General features: G+C 43.0%; 1 protein-coding gene across 1 annotated transcript in view; it reads left to right on the top strand.

Moving 5' to 3' along the window:
* The first annotated feature begins 8,742 nt into the window (after positions 1-8,742).
* Positions 8,743-19,074, top strand: part of RNF217 (ring finger protein 217) — a 53,114-nt gene continuing 42,782 nt past the window's right edge. Inside the window, exon 1 of the mRNA XM_020794098.3 lies at positions 8,743-9,399. Coding sequence (XP_020649757.3) covers positions 8,743-9,399 — 657 coding nt within the window. The remainder of the gene's footprint in view (positions 9,400-19,074) is intronic.

The following is a 19,074-nucleotide window of genomic DNA, read 5'->3' as shown; positions in this document are numbered from 1 at the left end:
AATACAGTGGTGCCTCACTAGACAGTTACGCCGCATGACAGTTTTTTCGGTAGACATTGACTTTTTGCGATCACTATAGTGATTCACAAAATAGTGATTCCTATGGGGGAATTTCGCTGGACAATGTTTGGTCCCCGCTTCGCAAACCGATTTTCGCTAGATGACAATTTTGACAGCTTCCTCTGCACTTGCAAAACAGGTGTTTCCGGGACCTAAGCTCCACAAGACAGTGATTTAAACAGCTGATTGGTGGTTCGCAAAGCGGCTTTCCTATGGCCGATCTTCGCTAGACAATGCCGATTCTTCCCCATTGGAATGCACTAAACAGGTTTCAATGCATTCCAATGGGGAAATGCTTTTCGCTAGACAATGATTTCACTAAATAGCTATTTCAGTGGAACGGATTATCATTGTCTAGCGAGGCACCACTGTAATTAGTTTTAGTTAATAGCTGGAACTTCCTAAAAGGAGAACACACTAGGAAACATTTAATTATTTTATTTTTATGTTTTTAGGATGATAGTCATGTAGGTCCTTGGAATAGCACATTTTATGTATTTATGGTTTGTTTATATTTCTACTAATAGTCACAGACTTAATATATACCAAGGTCCGGGTCTATAGTGCCTGTGTCCTGAGTACACTTCTGTACTGCAGTGAGTCCTGGACCCTCTGTGCACTGCAGGAGAGGAAGCTGAACACGTTCCATATGTGTTGTCTCCGATGCTTTTTTGGCATCACCTGGCAGGACAAAGTTCCAAACAGAGTAGTCCTAGAACGAGCTGGAATTTTTAGCATGTATACATTACTGGAACAGTGATGTCAACATTGGCTCGGGAGTGTCGTGAGAATGGCTGATGGTCAGATTCCAAAAGATCTCCTGTGTGGAGAATTAGTGTAGGGAATCGCCCCAGAGGGAGACCACAACTGCGATACAAGGATATCTGCAAGCGGCATCAACAGATGGGAAACCTTGACATCTGAGCGTTCAGCCTGGAGGCAGGCGTTGCATCATGACATCTCCCAGTTTGAAGAGACCCTTGTCCAGCAGGCTGAGGCAAAGAGGCAGTCCCGAAACCAGCAAAATCTGGGAGATTGTATTTGTCTTCAGTGTGGAAGGGATTGTCACTCTCATATTAGCCTTCTTCTCAGCCACACTAGACACTGTTCCAAGACCTCTATTCAGAGCACGTTACCATAGTCTCTCGAGACTGAAGGATGCCTACACATAGTCACAGACAGTAATAAAGTTTATTTATCTTATCTGTGTAATATAAAATGAAACAATCTAAAAAATATAATTACCCCAAAACAGAATCTGCTTCTTCAGGTTTAAGGCTAAGCAGCTTAAATCTAGAAGAAAGTGAATGTTTCTACAATAATCTGCTTTATTTTATTTTTATTTTTGGGTAAGTGGCCTAAACAGCCCAGCAAATACTGGCCTTATTCTTCAACTTGGGTAGCTCAGTGATTTAGGGAGAGGCTGGGAGTTCAATTCCCCACTGGGCGTCCTTGACAGGGGCTGGACTCAATGATCTATAGGGTCCCTGCAGTTCTAAGATGATGGTGATGATGATTATCTAATTTATATTATTTATACCACTTTTACAGATTTGGCTGCTAGTTTGACTGTACTGCCCATCAACTATTGATAGCATTTTAATTTTAAAAGACTCTAACCATTAGATACAATTAGGCTGACTGCAGAAATCACACTGACATCCCATAAGATTTAGTTCAATTATATGCAGGACTGCTAAAGGAACAAACACAATTGCTCCTGAACTGGACCTGAGCTCAACACCTCTAGGGACGTGGTGACGCTGCGGGTTAAACCACAGAAGCCAGTGTGCTGTAAAGTCTGTAGATCTTCAGCTGTAAGATTGAATCCACATGACGGAGTGAGCTCCCGTCACTTGTCCCAGCTCCCGCCAACCTAGCGGTTCAAAAGCATGCAAATGCAAATAGATAAATAGGGACCACTTCAGTGGGAAGGTAACAGCGTTCCATGTCTAAGTTGCACTGGCCACGTGACCACAGAAGATTGTCTTCGGACAAAAACGCTGGCTCTATGGCTTGGAAATGGGGATGAGCACCGCCCCCTAGAGTCAAACACGACTGGACAAAAATTGTCAAGGGGAACCTTTACCTTTTTGAACACCTCTGCATTCACAGAAACTGCTAATCAGCTTGGCTAGTAAGGCAGACGTGGAAAATCATCATGGCTATTTGTCAGGAATAACAGGAGATAAGAGTCCAACAACAAAGTCTTTCTACCCCCAAAGCAAACCATGCCAGCATTCACAGTGTATCTGCCCTGGCACCCTTAAGCTTGAGGTAGGGCAGGTTTTGCTACTCCTTGGCTTCTCAAACAACATGGGGCAGCAACGGTAGATCACAAATGGATTGCTTTCTGTTAGGAACCAAAGCAACTGCTTTTATTGGCCCTCCTATATTCTGAACAGACTATACAAGTGTAGTTCACATGCATGTTATTTGAATATATTATATACTCAGTTTCTGCAAGCATGTTCAAATGTTCTTTTTAAATATTTGTATACCTAAGGTTTTGAGCTTCTACATATTGTCTTTTGAATGATGGAAGCCACCTTGGACTCTTTTTAAGGAGAAAGGTGGGACAAAAATATTTTAAATAAATAATACAGCACTGTTTATTGGCAACAAGTTCCTCACATTTTAAAGAAACATTGGCTGAAATATTGTTGCTTAGTGCAGTAAGGTAGCAGATCCATTGTATCAATTAAATGTATGCAAGAGTTGACTCACCAAATACCCAGTGATTCAGTGGACCTACTCTAGTAATCACTTATTGTGCTAAGTTACAGAATTTCAACCTGTGATTTTTTTTAAACAACACATATAGAGACCTTTCTGTTTAGGCAGCAGGATAGTATGCTTTAGCTGGCCATATGAGCAGCAGGATTTATTAATATTAATGTTTGAATGATTGTTTTTAATATAAGATATTATTATAATATTGCCTATTTTTAATGGTTTTAATGTTTTTAAAGTTTTAATATTGTTCTACATATTGTTCTATTAGCCGCTCAGAGTGGTACTGACCTACCAGATGGGCGGGATACAAATCAAATAAATAAATAAAATAAATAAAATAAATACACTGCTCAGAGATCAGTGGTAATGGCATGGCTAAAAAAATCTTGCAAATAAATAAATAAATAAATAAATAAGCAAACAAACAAACAAACAAACAAACAAACAATGCATGCTTCTTAATGTCAACATTAAGTAGTAATGCCAACTTAAAAAAAAAAACTAGCTTAACAGCAGTTTGAATATAGCTCTTCCTTTATCCTAATTCCAGGCACAGCTTTGTTTGCCTACATTCTTCAATGTGAGACTGTTCTTAAAGGTACAGGAGTAAGGCCTTGTCAGGAAGTCAGCAACCCATGAAGTCAGAGTCTCATCCTTTTTCCTGCTTTACTAGATTTCAATAACAACTGAGTTGGAATGGACGTCAAAAATCATTTAGCTACATCCAGTCTTCTAGTTGAAGCAGGTCCAACTTCTGCTCCAATGTCTCTATTGAAGGAGAACTCGCTACCTTCTTCTATACCACTGCCAATTGGCTATTTATAAGGACATTTTCCTAATGGTTAACTGAAATCTGCTTCCTGCAATTTCTACACACTGAAGTCTGCTGCCTCTTCTGTATGGCAACCTCCCAGATACTTGAAGACAACCCAGGCTGGACATTAGCCATAGCACAGCCTAAGAGTTGTTGAACTGCAACAACAGAAGGTTCTATTTTTTTTTTTTTGATAGAAACCCAAACAATGTTCCATTTGAATAATGAATGGGCATGGATTTGAAGGCATATACGTAGGCAGAAATCTAAAAGAGATGAGTATTTCTTATTCCTGTTGTTGGTTTGTGTGCTAGTCTTGAAATCTCTTATATCAGTGGTTCTTAACCTTTGTTACTCGGATGCTTTTGAACTGCAACTCCCAGAAACCTCAGTCAGGACAGCTGGTGGTGAAGGCTTCTGGGAGTTGCAGTCCAAAACTCCTGAGTAGCCCAAGGTTAAGAACCAGTGTCTTATATGACACTGAGTGTACACTCTTCTATTAATTATAAAGACTTATCTAAATGACATATGCCTCAAAATGCAAGTGGGAAATGTCTGAACCAGGAAAGAGTATATCACACAAGAAACAAAACCAAAAAAGTTGTGGCACCTTAAAGATTAACTTCTATTTTCATGTGAGCATTCATGAATCAAGTCCACTTCTTCAGATTTTTACCAACTGTTTTCCTTTAAGACTGCTGTTGTCTAACAACAAGAGAGTAGAAAGTAGCAAGATCAGCCCAAACTATAACTATGGGTATAATCCACAGAATTTGGAAAACAGGCACCTCTTTCATCTTTGGGGACATAGCTATGCTTTACACAAGCACTTTTCTAATTGAGGTTAACTGGTATTGAGGCATAGAAAGGCGGGACCAACTACTGTGCAGAGTCAGTTATAATGTGCTTGAATTTTCTTTGGTGCACTCCAGTTGTTGTTGTTTGTTGTTTAGTTGTTAAATCATGTCTGACTCTTTTGGACCAGAGCACACCAGGCTGTCCTGTCTTCCGCTGCCTCCCGGAGTTGGGTCAAATTTATGTTGGTAGCTTCAGTGACACTGTCCAACCATCTCATCCTCTGCACTCCAGTAGCTGATGGTTATTTACAATATTCAGGCATTTCTTCCTTCATGGCTGAAATGCTGTTGCTTAGCATAGCTAGTTACACTAGAGTAGGCCCATTTAATCAGTGGGGATTTAGTAAGATAACTCCTCTGTAACTTTCAGTGGTCAAACGAGCCTTCTCTGGCACTGTGCTAAACAACAGGATATCATGCCATATATGATAAAAGTCTTTTTTGCAACAACTTAAGCATCACTATACTTGCATGGGAAATCAATGCAATGGTCCTCCTTTCCTGAAGACTGGAATGCACATGCAATGTTTCCAGTTTGTGATCCATTATTTGTTTGCCTTTCCTGTTGGCTTATTCTTAGAATTTTTACAGATTTAGTCTCTGTAATTTGACATAGTTCTATCAGCAGCCCATCCACTCCTGGTGACTTACAGTATTTCTTCCAAGAGGTTCCAGATCAGCTTTACTTTCATTTTCTAAAGTTGCAGCTTGGAATATATATATATATTATTTAATTTATACCCAGCCTATCTGGTCGGTGAGGACCACTCTAGGCGGCTAATATAGATGTACAATATAAAAAAATCAGTCATGAACTGAACTGACTGAACTAAGATGTATTTTTTTTCCGTTTCTTATGATATATAGCCTTTCCCAGCCTACAAATGTTGAAAATTACATAGAACCATCTAGACCTACATTTAGTAAGGCATTTCTGATGGCAGATTTTCAAGGAAAAGGGGATTTCTGAGGGTATGAAGTGATTTTTGAGAGCAACAGAGGGTTCTTCACAGCCCAGTCCGATCCCCTACAGTGGTTTTCCAACCTTGGCTAATGCCAGCCAGCACAGCTAGTGGTGAAATCGAAGAACACTTGGATTACATCTTTCCTACATCTTTAAATTAGGATTGCATTGTTAGGGCACAATCCTGCATAGTTGACTATCAGCTGAGCTGTGTCCAAGCTACTCCCAACCCACAGCCTATAGGACTTGGGAGTTTCTTAGGACTATCCTAAGTTCAGCTAAACTTTAGGCTGAAATAATAAGGGCATCACTAGTTTGGAATCCAACTAGTTTGGATTTCTGAATCCAACGAATAATGAGAACTAATTATGATAAGTGGGGGGAGGGGGAGAAGATCGCAAAGGGTGGACCAGTAAGGCTTCCATGATCTTGCAGCAAACTTAAAGGGCAGCCCTACTTAGCCTGGATGGTTTTGGAAATTACTCTATGGCCACAGAGAGACTCTAGTTTCGAGCTAAAAGGGATTTAGATCCTCGCAGCAACTCCTCTTACAGTTGTGTTCAAAATTATTCAACCCCCACTGAAATTGAATGTTTTGGCCATTTTGACATTGGTTTTGATCATTCAGTCATCTTGCTTACATTTACATGAAAGAGGCACTTGTAGGTCAGAGAAATATAACCTTAAGTTTATAATGAAATAACCACAAATGTCTTTTCTGTGCTCACATCATTATTAGTTTTTATTCAACCCCCAAGTGACATTCAATCTTAGTACTTAGTACAACATCCTTTTACAGTTATAACAGCTTTTAAACGTGAAGCATAGTTTGACACAAGTGTCTTGCAGCGATCTACGGGTATCTTCGCCCATTCTTCATGGGCAAAAGCCTCCAGTTCAGTCAAATTCTTAGGCTTGCGCACTGCAACTGCTTTCTTTAAGTCCCACCAGAGGTTCTCAATCGGATTTAAGTCTGGTGACTGCGATGGCCACTCCAAAATGTTCCAGCCTTTCCTCTGCAACCATGCTCTAGTGGACTTGGAGGTATGCTTGGGATCATTGTCCTGTTGAAAGGTCCAACGTCTCCCAAGCCTCAGGTGTGTGACGGACTGCATCACATTTTCATCCAATATCTCCTGGTACTGAAGAGAATTCATGGTACCTTGTACACGCTGAAGCTTCCCTGTACCTGCAGAAGCAAAACAGCCCCAAAGCATTATTGACCCTCCGCCGTGCTTCACAGTAGGCAAGGTGTTCTTTTCGTCATATGCCTTGTTCTTCCTCCTCCAAACATAGCATTGATCCATGGGCCCAAACAGTTCTGATTTTGTTTCATCAGTCCACAGAACACTATCCCACAACTTTTGTGGTTTGCCCACATGACTTTTGGCATACTGCAGTCGACTCTTCTTATTCTTGGGAGACAGCAAGGGGGTGCGCCTGGGGGTTCTGGCATGGAGAACTTCATTACGCAGTGTGCGCCTTATTGTCTGAGCTGAAACTTCTATACCCACATCTGACAAATCTTTTTTCAGTTCCTCAGCAGTCACACGGGGACTTTTCACCACTCTACGCTTTAGGTAGCGCACAGCAGTCGAAGTCAGCATCTTCTTTCTTCCACGACCAGGTAGCATTTCAACAGTGCCCTTTGCCTTGAATTTGTGAATGATGCTTCCTATGGTGTCTCTTGGTATGTTTAACTTCTTTGCAATCTTCTTATAGCCATTGCCCTTCCTGTGAAGACAAATCACCTCTTCTCTTGTCTTCCTGGACCATTCTCTTGACTTCACCATGTTTGTAACCACACCAGTAAATGTCTAGAAGGAGCTGAGTATCACAGTCCTTTTAAAGCTGCCTAATTGGTGCTTATTATGCTTGATTGGTGCTCGGTGACATCCACAGGTGTTTTCAATACCTGATTGAAAACACCTGAATGAACCTCTCTTCTTCAGAGTGGTAGTCTTTAAGGGGTTGAATAATTGTGGCAATGAAGAAACCACAAAAGAAACATTTACTACTGTATTACATAAACAATTGATGTTATTTTAGTTGCATTTGGTTCTTTAAAACGTCCTTGTAGGATTTCATTCTGAATACAATTCCAAATGTACACTATAGTCCCTAAACCCCTTTACAGCATTGGGGGTTGAATAATTTTGAACACAACTGTAGTTGACTATCAGCTGAGCTGTGTCCAAGCTACTCCCAACCCACAGCCTATAGGACTTGGGAGTTTCTTAGGACTATCCTAAGTTCAGCTAAACTTTAGGCTGAAATAATAAGGGCATCACTAGTTTGGAATCCAACTAGTTTGGATTTCTGAATCCAACGAATAATGAGAACTAATTATGATAAGTGGGGGGAGGGGGAGAAGATCGCAAAGGGTGGACCAGTAAGGCTTCCATGATCTTGCAGCAAACTTAAAGGGCAGCCCTACTTAGCCTGGATGGTTTTGGAAATTACTCTATGGCCACAGAGAGACTCTAGTTTCGAGCTAAAAGGGATTTAGATCCTCGCAGCAACTCCTCTTATCTACACCCTCCTCCTCCTCCCCCCTGTTCGTTCTGCTGCCACCTGGTCTCAGTCAGCACAGCAGTTCTGCCCCGTAGACCCAAACATCAGCCAGCAGAAGGCGCGTCTGCCGGCTTCACCTCCACCGCAACTAGCCTCTGTTTGAGTTTAGAAAGAAAACGCCACTGACCTCGCCAACTACACAGAGGATCGCATTCCACATTGGGCAAACGGCCAAACAAATTCGCTCCATAACGTCGTCATGGAAAGGTGTTTTTTTTTTTAAATGAAAATAAAAACCGAGAAAGCTGAAGGTCACCGAGAACTCTTAACCTGCAGTAGATTTAATTCTCGTGCCCCGCAACGGAAGATAGGAAGTTTGAAAGGATTCCGAGTGACTAAGAAAAGAAAGCAAAGGCCCTGAGACTCAATCCCGGCTCAGGAAAGCCAGGACGGGGCGTGCGCATGACGCGCTCCCGTCCGGAGGTAGGGAGGTAGGTCGTGTCGGGCTCCGTATGTGTGTATGTGCGCGAGTGTGTGTGTGTGTGTGTTGTGCGTGAGGCGCGGGGAGGGGCTAGTCCTCTTTGAACTCGGCTAGCCCGGCAGGATGAGGCGGTCCCTGTCGGGGCGTTGGGCCGTACGTGCGGAGAAGGCTTGGCGAGGCTCGGAGCGGGCGCGCTTCGTTTGAGCCCCAGGAAGCCCCTACGGGCGCCGCGGCGGGACGTAGTGCGGGCTCTGGCCTTAGGGAGGCAGCTGGATGGGAAGCGGCCCCGGCGGAGGCGGGTGCAGAGGCGGCGGGGATGGGGACGCAGCTCAGCGCCGAGAGCGCGCCGCCGGAGACCGCCGCCAGCCCCGAGCTGCCTCTCCCGGCCGCGGGAGTGCCGCCGCCGCCGCCGCCGCCTGGAGGGAGCAGAAGGGCATCGGGGAACAACGCAGCCCCGCCGCCGCCGCCGCCGCCACCTGAGGAACCGCAAGGCCGAGAGGCGGGCGGCGGCGGCGGCGGCGACAACAACAACAGTAGCAGCGCCGGGCTTCCCTTGGAGGAGAGTCCACCTTCGGCGGAGGGCAGCAGCAACAGCCGCCGGCTTCCCTTGAGGCCCGTCTACTGCACGGTCTACTGTGTGGAGAGTGACCGACGACCCGGCGGCCCGCCGGCCTCTCCCCATCCAGGCTGCGGCGGCGGCGACGCAGGAGATCCCCGCTCCGTCGCTTTGCCGCCGACCTCTCTGCAAGGAGACGGAGGAGGAGGGGAGCGAGGGAAAGGCGGCGGCGGCGGCGGCATCGAGGTGGACTTGTACCTCCTGCCTGAACCTTTCTCCGGACTGATCTCGGGGGATTTCGGGCCCTTGCTGGTGCTGACCTGCCGCGTGTGTCTGGAGGAGAAGCCCCTCAAGCCCCTGCCCTGTTGCAAGAAGCCCGTCTGCGATGAATGCCTCAAGCGCTATCTCAGCTCCCAGGTCGGTGCGTGGCTGCCTCGCTGACCTCCCCTCTCCCCCTCTTTTTTTAATTCCTTTTTTTTTCTCCCCAAGGCTATGCGATCCCCCTACCCCCGCCCCCTTTGCAGGCCATCATGGAGCCTTGCAGGCCTGCGGTCTTCATCCTGATCTCGGCTCCTGCCCGGGAGAGAGGCGAGCTCTTCTGTTTTGCTTTGATTCTGGCCGAGCTCCCCGGTGTGTGCCCCGGGTTGTGCTCTCCCGACGACGCCTGTGCCCGTATGCGTGCAAGTTGATGCTTTTCTCTTGCTTTTCTCTCCAGCTCCGCTCGAGAGCTGCCAGGTGAAGCCGGCTCTAGAACTCGTGAACCCGGTTCTAGGCTCCATGATATTCGGGTTCTGAACATGGGCAGAGTGCCTTTCTCCGGGCAAATAAAGGTTACACTACCCCACCTTCTTAAACTCATATTCGAGATTAGGAGGAAGGGCATTAAGGCAGGAAAATGCAGCTTCCTGGCAGGATTCAATGTTGTCTTTTTGTTGGAAGGTCAAATCACAGTTCCTCGAGTTGGTCTTCAAGCAAATCTTTCCATCCAGACCTCTTAACTTTTTTCCTTTGTAAATATTATGTGGTTAACAGGAGTAATTATTCCTCTGTCTTTACTTCCTGAGTTTTTCACTCAGACCTTTCACACTACCCACCACCTAGCTTTGTTTCCCATGACTGTTTCCTGCCCAGGACACCAAATCTATACCTTTTCTCCTGCCCTTAGTCCTGTTCCTTCCCTTCTTCCCAGCCTAGCCTAAAGTCACAAAGGAGAGGGCCTAGCTGCCCATTTGTTTTCCCTTCCCCTAACCTAATGTCTTGAGGAGGGGGAATGTTGGTTGGTAACAGCTGATTTCTTATCTCAAGCTAAGCTAGCTGGCCCACTGGAGGTGGTGCCCTGAACAGATAACTCATCAATTAGTCAGAAGGAGCTATTTGTCTTTTTCTTTATTTGCTAATGTAAGAAGTAACAAATGGTTGCCTCTGTGTGTGTGTGTGAATAAGCTCTTCATATTTTGTGAGCTTGAATGTAAAAAAACAAATCAAATTAGATCCTACTGAACAAGCTGTGCTTTACACAATCTGAATACACCTCCTTATACTCAGTGATATCCTGTACAATGATCTGTATTTTTACACATTAAAAATACAGTATACTTTTTAAAATGCTGTACATACTTGCATGAGAGTTCTGGTACTGTATTTCCTTTTTTTGACTTGACCTTTGTCTTTCGAGGCATATAGTCAAAACAGCATCTTTCTAAAATCTGTGTTTATGATAATCAATAGAGGTGTAAAATATGGAAGTTGTAGGTAATCATAATGACACAGGGAGAAGAAAAAGTGCAGAAGTCACAGCATCTTTTTAAGGATATAATATCACAAAGTGGTGGAAATTGTATTGGTGTTCATGTATGGTTTATGTAACTTGCAGTTAAGTAGCTAATAGTGGCTAATGGACGACTGCAGTGCATCTGAGTTGTGCAGTTGGGTACTTGACCAGGCACACAATTGAGATGTTGTCCAACTTATTATTGTTGGACAACAATTAAGTTTTCCGCAGGCAAGAGAAAGAGAGAGAGAGAGAGAGAGAGAGAGAGAGAGAGAGAGACGAGTTCCTTGCTGGTCATGCCTGAAGATCTTGAGAAGCATTAGTTGTTGCTGTTGTTAGTTGTTGTTGTGTCACAGCAACTAACTTTCCTCCAGTGCACTTCAAGGCCACATACCTCTCTCTCCTTGCTACATATACTCACAGCAACCTTGCTAGGTATGTGAGGCTGTCTCAAGGTCATCTGATGAGTGTCATGGCTCAGTGGGGAGTGAGAGCCTGGATCTCCCAGGGTACACTGCAACAGTATAACCAGTAAAACCTCATTAGTTTTCTACTGGGAAGATGGTGGGAAAGTCACTCTATATTGAATAAGGTGCTGATGTTATAGTACAAAACTGAGTTCAACCCCAATAGGTGCCTGGCCTATATACTGCTTAAGATAGCAGAAGCTAATTCTAGTATACTATTGATGTATTCCATTTAGAAGACTAGTTATAGATAAGCTGCTGGTCATTTTTGTGGCGTTTATATAAAATTTTATTGTATTTTTATTTAAAAGCATTTTACCTTGCTCTTCTCCTGAAAGCTCTTACAGAGAATAGTAATAAGGTAGCCACTGTCTGCAAGCCTGTAGTATAAAAGGTAGGATGTAACGCTAAAGGGCGTTGAAAGGAAGAAGGGAAGAAAGCAACCTGTGTGTATGTGTGTGTGTGTGTATGTGTGTGGTGAATGTTGTCAGCATAGTACATCAACCGTAATATCTGTGAGGGGGAGTAAGCTAAATACAAAGCAATTGAGTAAGCCTTTACAGGTCTTGAACCCAAATTCATCATTTTCAAATCTACAGTGAATTTTGTGTCCCACATTGCTTCTAATTTGTTTCTTTTTACCATTTATTTACTATTGTTTAATTCTGTAGCATGAATGGCATATAGAAGGGTTTATGAGATGTGGTGTTTTTTAACTGAAGGTCTTGCTCTGGGGTGTGGATCTGGATTAAATGCCTTTTTAGTGCCTTCCAGTTGGTTTGCTCTCTCGTTTTGGAAGAAAATCCTGATGCTCCATTTTTAAGTTATATTAATTCTAGATCTACCATTCCTTCTCCTTTTTATCTTGAGGTTTTTCTTCAAATTTCATTGCTTGATAGCAGATTCAGGTCTTTCAGGTCTGCTGGAATGTAGACTTGCTGATAATGTCCACTGATACAGTCACTTCCTCATTTTGTTGTTTAAAATTTCCCAGTCTCTGCTGGCTGGGTTTTTCTCCTTCCAAACATCATAGCAGTGAGGGAAATGGCACAGTGTGGAAATATTTTTGCCATGTTCTTAGGTAGTTAATCAAACAGAAAGAATTTTTTTTTAACAATCCAGTAGTGTGTAGGGTTTTTTTAAAAAAGAACAAAAATCATGAAAGAGAATTGTTTTTGTAAAAACAAGCAGAGAGCCACAATTTATCAGTCATGTTTCTGAAGAGTTAGAACAAATTATGCTGTGAATATGAGTCAGCTGAACGTTTTATAGCCTGATTGTTATTTGTTTTCTTACTTTGTGTTATGTGTCTTAAAGAGCAACATTCTTGAACTTTTGTATAGTGTTTTATAGCGTTCAGAGTGCTTCATATACCTAAGTGACCATCTTTCAGTCATCCTCACACCAATCTTGTAGAATAGATCAGTAGTGCATTGTAAGCCACTTGTGACTTCCAGTGTTCTAGGAAGGAGAGAACAATATTTACAGTAATGCACAGAGCCACATACTTTATTTGTTCAAGAGAGGGCACAGTATAATAAATGATCTATTCTTGGGGCATGAACAGCTGTTTCCAAACAAAGGAGCAGCGAGATATTGATAGGAAAAATTCGGCAGTTAGAAACTGCTGCGTCTAACCCAGGCTCGTGAGCAAGATTACTCTTCTTTTCCCATCCAGCTGAAATAAAAGAGTAGGGTTTTTTTTTTTTCGCCCTCAAGGATTCTGAAAAAAGAAAGCAGAAGAAAATGCTTTGTTCCTTTCTTTCCCATCTCCCCACCCTCTTCATTTCACATCTCTGCTTATCATTACATGGGATTAGACAGGGAGGTAGTAACGTTTTTGTGTACAGTACAGTATTTAAATTTAGCAATGTGTGCTCGTGACCAAGCAAAGGTCTCTTTAGATTGTTCTCAGTAGGGACTCCCTGCCGAGGAGTGTGCACCTGCGGCCTGTTGTGAAGTGGCTGTGACTTCACTTGATCACAGTTGGCTTTGTCAAATTAACTGAAAAAGTGGATTTATTAGTCAGCACTTGTAGTCTTCTAGAAATTAAAGAAATTTTTCGGTGTTCGCTTATAGGTATGGACAGACTAGTTGTCTTCCCAGCATGCTGGAACTGAAGAACAAGGGAGATAGTAGACTGAATAAGAAGGATATCTGTTTTAAATAGTTACAGCAGTTTGATAAGTGTCATGGTGCCAGTCCTGTGGAATTTTGGGACCTAGCCTTCTTTGCTGGAAAACGCAAGTCCATTCCCTTGTACTTAGAATTAGCTGCTAAGTGACTCACCAAACTACAAATCCAGGGTTTCCATAGAATGGAACCTTTAGGGATATTAAAGTGATGTAACTATATGGTGTACACATACTCTTTAGATTCCAAATGATAACTGCTTTAGTAGCATTTTCTTGTCAAGGATTGTAATAGGAACCCACATCAGTGTTTGGAACAATATACTGTACAGGGAAAGGTGCTGAGAACAGCTGAGGATGTGACCAGACAGCTGCACCAGAAGGGCTTGCTTTAATCATCAAGCCCAGCCCCTCACAAGGAAGCACAGTGGGGAACTGAGCTCCCAATGTCTGGCTCTGCAGCCAGAGACCTAAGCTACTGAGCTAACCAGCAGTTCTTCAACAAGAGCTATAGCCTAGCTGCCCCCCCCCCACTAAACAGAAGCTCTAGATCAGAGCTGTTCTGAAGCTCGCTTTCAGTGCATTATGTGCGAACCCAGCATCTGTATTGCCAGGAAATAAATTGCACTGGATTTCTCTGCAAGAAGTCCAAATTGTCGTCTGTTTCTCTCTGCTATCATGCCCTAAGTTTCTTTTTTCTGTTCGGGAGTCTGACAGTGCCCCCTTTCCTTAACATGAACATATACTCTGATAATGTGGAACCACAGCTAATAGAAAGAATCTTATTGCAAAAATAAAGCAAAAAGTCAAAGCGTGCTACTTACATACCGCCCCATAATGCTTAAGCAATCTGAGTGGTTTACAAGTTAATTACACAGGCTACACATTGTCTTCTCACTACCAGCTGGGTACTCATTTTACCGACCTCGGAAGGATAGAAGGCTGAGTCAACCGTGAGCCGGCTACCTGGGATTAAGCCCCAGGTTGTGAGCACAGTTTTGGCTGCAGGACAGCAGTTTAGTCACTGTGCCATGAGGCGCCAAAGCTGATTTGAATGGAATTATATACATTCTTCTACCTTGGCCTATCAAGAGCCATGTTACCTCAGGGGAATGGGGTGATCTGTTTGGATAGCGTTTGGCAGCAGTGGCTGGTGCCAGAACCACAACTGGGCTGATTCTTTCCATTCTTCCTATCTGTCTATTTGTTTCAGTCTCTCCTGTGCCACCAGTTTCTCTTCTTCTCAGCCCAGAGGGGTTGCTGGACTGAGAGAGTTTGTTGTTGCCCAACATCCGAACTTTTTGTTTGAAGAGGGAGTCTGAATGAGGCTGAGGGCCAAATATGACCTGTTCTGCTTCTACATATTTGGCTGGAAAAGTGGTACTCCTCCTCCTCCTCTATATGCAGGAGAAGAGGTACAGTATTCTAAAGACCAATGGTGGCATCTCTGTACACAAAGCAAAGTGACTCACATCAATACAGAATATTTTCGCTGTATGTTAGATAAGGTGCGAAACTCAGTGTGTTGAACTCATTGGTTCCAGTTGTTGCAAACATCTAAGAACGTGTGTATGTTGCCATAGGTGTAGGGTTGCCAGATACATGGGTACCAAAAGGGGGACATAGAAAGACAAAAAAGAGGACAGAGGAGGATGTATTGAATGTTTCATTTGAATTGTTCCAGATTAAACCTGCAGTCAATGCAATTTTATTACAATAGCTGCCAATAAATGTCTCTTAGTGAACCAATCAAGAAATAGTCATGCTAAAAAATAAAAATAAATTCAATGGAGGCTTTTTTTCAAAATACCAAGAAACATTATTTAAACAGCCAATTGTACCCAAACCCTGCTCAACCCGGCTGCAGCATCCCCCGACCGCTCACACTCTGCACAGGCTCAGAGGCAACCTTGCTAATCTGGACGCCCAAACAGGACTTTGGCGCACGCAGAGGGAAAGTGGCGTCAGGCAAAGCTGAACGAGGGAGCCTCATCTCCCCCGAGGGTCATAAGTTCAAGGCTGGGGAGTGTGGAAGTTGGAGTCCCCGAAAGGGACTTTGAACACACACAGTCCAGGCGCTCGCCTTCTCATTGATGCGCTCGGGTGCTGCTGGCTCAGTGGGAGGTGCTCTGCTTGCACTGCCTTTCTGGGCTCCACATGGGCTGGGCAGGCATGGCGGATCGCCAAGCAGTGGTGGTGGGAGGGAGGGAGGGCTGCATTCCTCCGCCGCCAGAAGATAATGGGGGCAGGCAGGCGGGCGGGGGTGGGGAAAGACAGGGGGAGAGAGTGTCCTTCCAACTCTCCCCTTCTCATCCAGAATTACAACATAAAATATATAAAAGCCTGACATTTAAAAGGTTTTTATCTTTGCCTGCTGGACGGAGGACATTAGGCCTGACTCCTTTTGCCTGATGTCTGGCAACCCTACATTGGTCGCATTTGGATATTTGTTTTTTTCTCTCTCTCCTTCTCTCTCTCTCTCTCTCTCTCTCTCTCTCTCTCTGTGTCCGTGCGTGCATGTGCATGTGTGTGAGGAGAATATGAAAAGTCCACTATATTCATAAGGATTTGTGAAGCCACACCTTTCACTTTCCATAGAGGTTTGTCTTGCTACAGAACATCCTATGCAGTGTGTTACATTGAAGTTGGGATGAGCTTGCATGGCAGGCAAGTACCAAGCTGCCGGCTCTTTGAGTTATCCTTGAAGTGCAGAATCGTGGCACTTCCCTCACTATATAGCCATGTGCTCAGTCAGCAGAAGCCCTCACACAGAGAATGGGGAGAATGTTTTGTATGATATCACTCTGTAAGCATCTTTCTTGGAAGCCTGTGTCAGTCATATGCAGGCTTGAAGCAGGTGGTAGGAAGTCACTGGGTTCTTGCTGGATGACTGGTGAAAAGGCAGTTTTTATACTGTTTGTAGAGGATTGGCAGACTTGATGGAGAAGCAGGACAACTTGAAATCTCATCAACATATGAAGTCTGAATGGACGAGAAAGAGAAGCATCTTCAACTAAGGCTATGTTAATCCCGTTTTTGAGGCACTTTGTCTTAGGCCTAAATAGAGTATATTTTTAAGACCAGAATTTGTTTTACCTTTTACATTGCTTAAACCTGTAGCAGAGATACCTGGGCAATGGAGGGGAGGCAGGGAGAGGCTGTAAGTTTAATGGGAAATAAATTCCATGGTGAATTGTTTCAAAGGTTTTTAACTGCATTATCATATTTGTATTAAAATCAATAAGGCCAATTAAAAGTTACTTTAATTTTTAGAAGTTAAGAGTTTCTTGTAATATAAGACTGTAAATTAGAAACTAGAGCCTCATAAAATATGTCTTAAGTTTTATTAGATTTCAACTGTGGTTCAGTATCGGATAAGAGAAAAAGCTGCTGGCAGCAAATAATAGGTCTAATGCAAGAACCATGGAGACAGAAAGAAGCTCATTGAAGTAAGGCTAGGAACATCTTAAATGTGCGTTGTTGGGCAAATCTAAAAGGACTTCAGCATCCTTTTTCTGGAGTTTCAAAACCAAAAATATGAAACTAAGGTACACAAAATCCAATCTTTACAATATGCTTCTGATGATGTACTGTATGTTGTTCAGTATTCTTCATCACAGCATTGGGTGCTTGTAAAGTTTTATAATGCAAACACTTCATAGCAGTGTAAATGGTGCTTTAAAAAGCACGAGAAGTCAAGTCTTTGCTTAAGAACGTCCAATCTGAAATAAGTGGGAAGATACAAATGGAAATAATAGCCCACTCCCAGCTTTGAAAACATTTTTTCTTGCATTAATACAACATGCAATCATTTTTCAAAATAATTAGATGACCATGAGCAGGGTCAATAAAAGTCAATGATTTTTTAAAAATAAAATTGATTTAAATCATGATTTAATTTTTTTTAAATGATGTTTTATTATTTATTTATTTATTTTATTTTATTTTATTTATTTATACCCCGCCTATCTGGTCATTACAATGTTTTAAATTGTCCACAAAACCATTTTTAAAAATTTAAATAGTGTTTTAAATCAACCACCTTGTTCCTGAGTAAATATGTAATGAATCAGTATACTAAGTGACAGAATTAAAAAGGCACAGTGGTGCCTCGCTAGACAGTTAACCCGCATGGCAGTTTTTTCGCTAGACATTGACTTTTTGCGATCGCTATAGCAATTCGCAAAACAGTGATTCCTATGGGGGAATTTCGCTGGACAATGTTTGGTCCCTACTTTGCAAACCAATTTTCTCTAGACGATTTTGACAGCTCCCTCCGTGCTCGCAAAACGGGTGTTTTCGGGACCTAAGCTTCGCAAGACAGCTATTTAAACAGCTGATCGGCGGTTCGCAAAGCAGCTTTCCTATGGCCAGTCTTCACTAGACAACGACGATTCTTCCCCATTGGAACGCATTAAACAGATTTCAATGTATTCCAATGGGGAAATGCTTTTCGCTAGACGATTTCGCTAAACAGCGATTTCAGTGGAACGGATTATCATCGTCTAGCGAGGCACCACTGTATAAGAGCAATGGTCAGAATCGAGGAAGAAGCCAGCATTGGCTGGAGAGAGAAGTATGATCTTTCTGCCAGCAAAACCAGGCATAATTCTAAGCAATTTACCAGTTGAGTCACTGCTTTAGCAGACCTCTTCCAGCCAACCATTAGCCAGATATTATTTTTCCTTTAATGCCTGTCTGTTGGGCTCAGCAGGTGGGAAGGAATCTTTCCAACAATTAATTAGCTTGAGGCTTTTGCAGTTTTCAGCTACAGATAAGAAGCTTTGTTAATGTACCATCTTGCCATGTTTAGCTTCCTTCCTCTTGTGAAAATGAACTAGGATCGATGAGGTTGTTACAGTGGTTGCTTGTGTACTTTATGGTGACTCTCTACTAGTACATTTATACATTTATATTTCTCCCCCCCTCTCACACACACACATACACTGTTTCCCCGAAAATAAGACCTAACCTGAAAATAAACCCTAGTATGATTTTTCAGAATGCTCGTAATATAAGCCCTACCCTCAATATAAGCCCATCCATCCATCCATCCATCCATCCATCCATCCATCCATCCATCCATCCATCCATCCATCCATCCATCCATCCATCCATCCATCCATCCATCCATCCATCCATCCATCCATCTGGTTTTGTTTCCATTTTATCCTAACAGTCACCTTGTGAGGTAGTTCAGGAGGGTAGAATATCAGTTTCATTGGGACATTGAATTAATCAGTCACAATACTCATAGTGACATTGAGTTGTGTAGCACTGCCTGTGCAATGGGAGGGACATGAGAGGCAAATTCTTTTTTCACTTACAGAGTGCATATAACTTCACATTATTCTGCCTGAGTAGTATCCATCCTGATACCAAAAAGCAAACTTTTTAAGTAGTGGCAATCTGTCACTGCCAAAGATGTCAGTCCTCTTCTGCTGGCACAGCTTGAGGATATTGGCCTTTGTGTTATATGCATTAATTTGTGGCTGAAAACTGGTAGCTTTAATATTAAAGCTACCAGCTTTAATATTAAAGCTGGTAATATTAAAGCTGGTATTAACTATTACATAGTTAGAGGATGGGAGGCTCACCCACAGCTTCACTTTCCCTTTCTTTTGCTGTCCAGTTGTGTGTGTAATAGCACCTGTTAGCCCCAGCTAATGTGGCCAGTGTTTTGGGGAGTTGTAATCCCACTAATTTGAAAAGCACCTGTAGC

This window comes from Pogona vitticeps, chromosome 1, assembly GCF_051106095.1.
Source record: "Pogona vitticeps strain Pit_001003342236 chromosome 1, PviZW2.1, whole genome shotgun sequence".
Lineage (NCBI taxonomy): Eukaryota > Metazoa > Chordata > Lepidosauria > Squamata > Agamidae > Pogona > Pogona vitticeps.
Note: the sequence above shows the minus strand (reverse complement) of the source record. Positions and strands in the feature narration are given on the sequence as shown.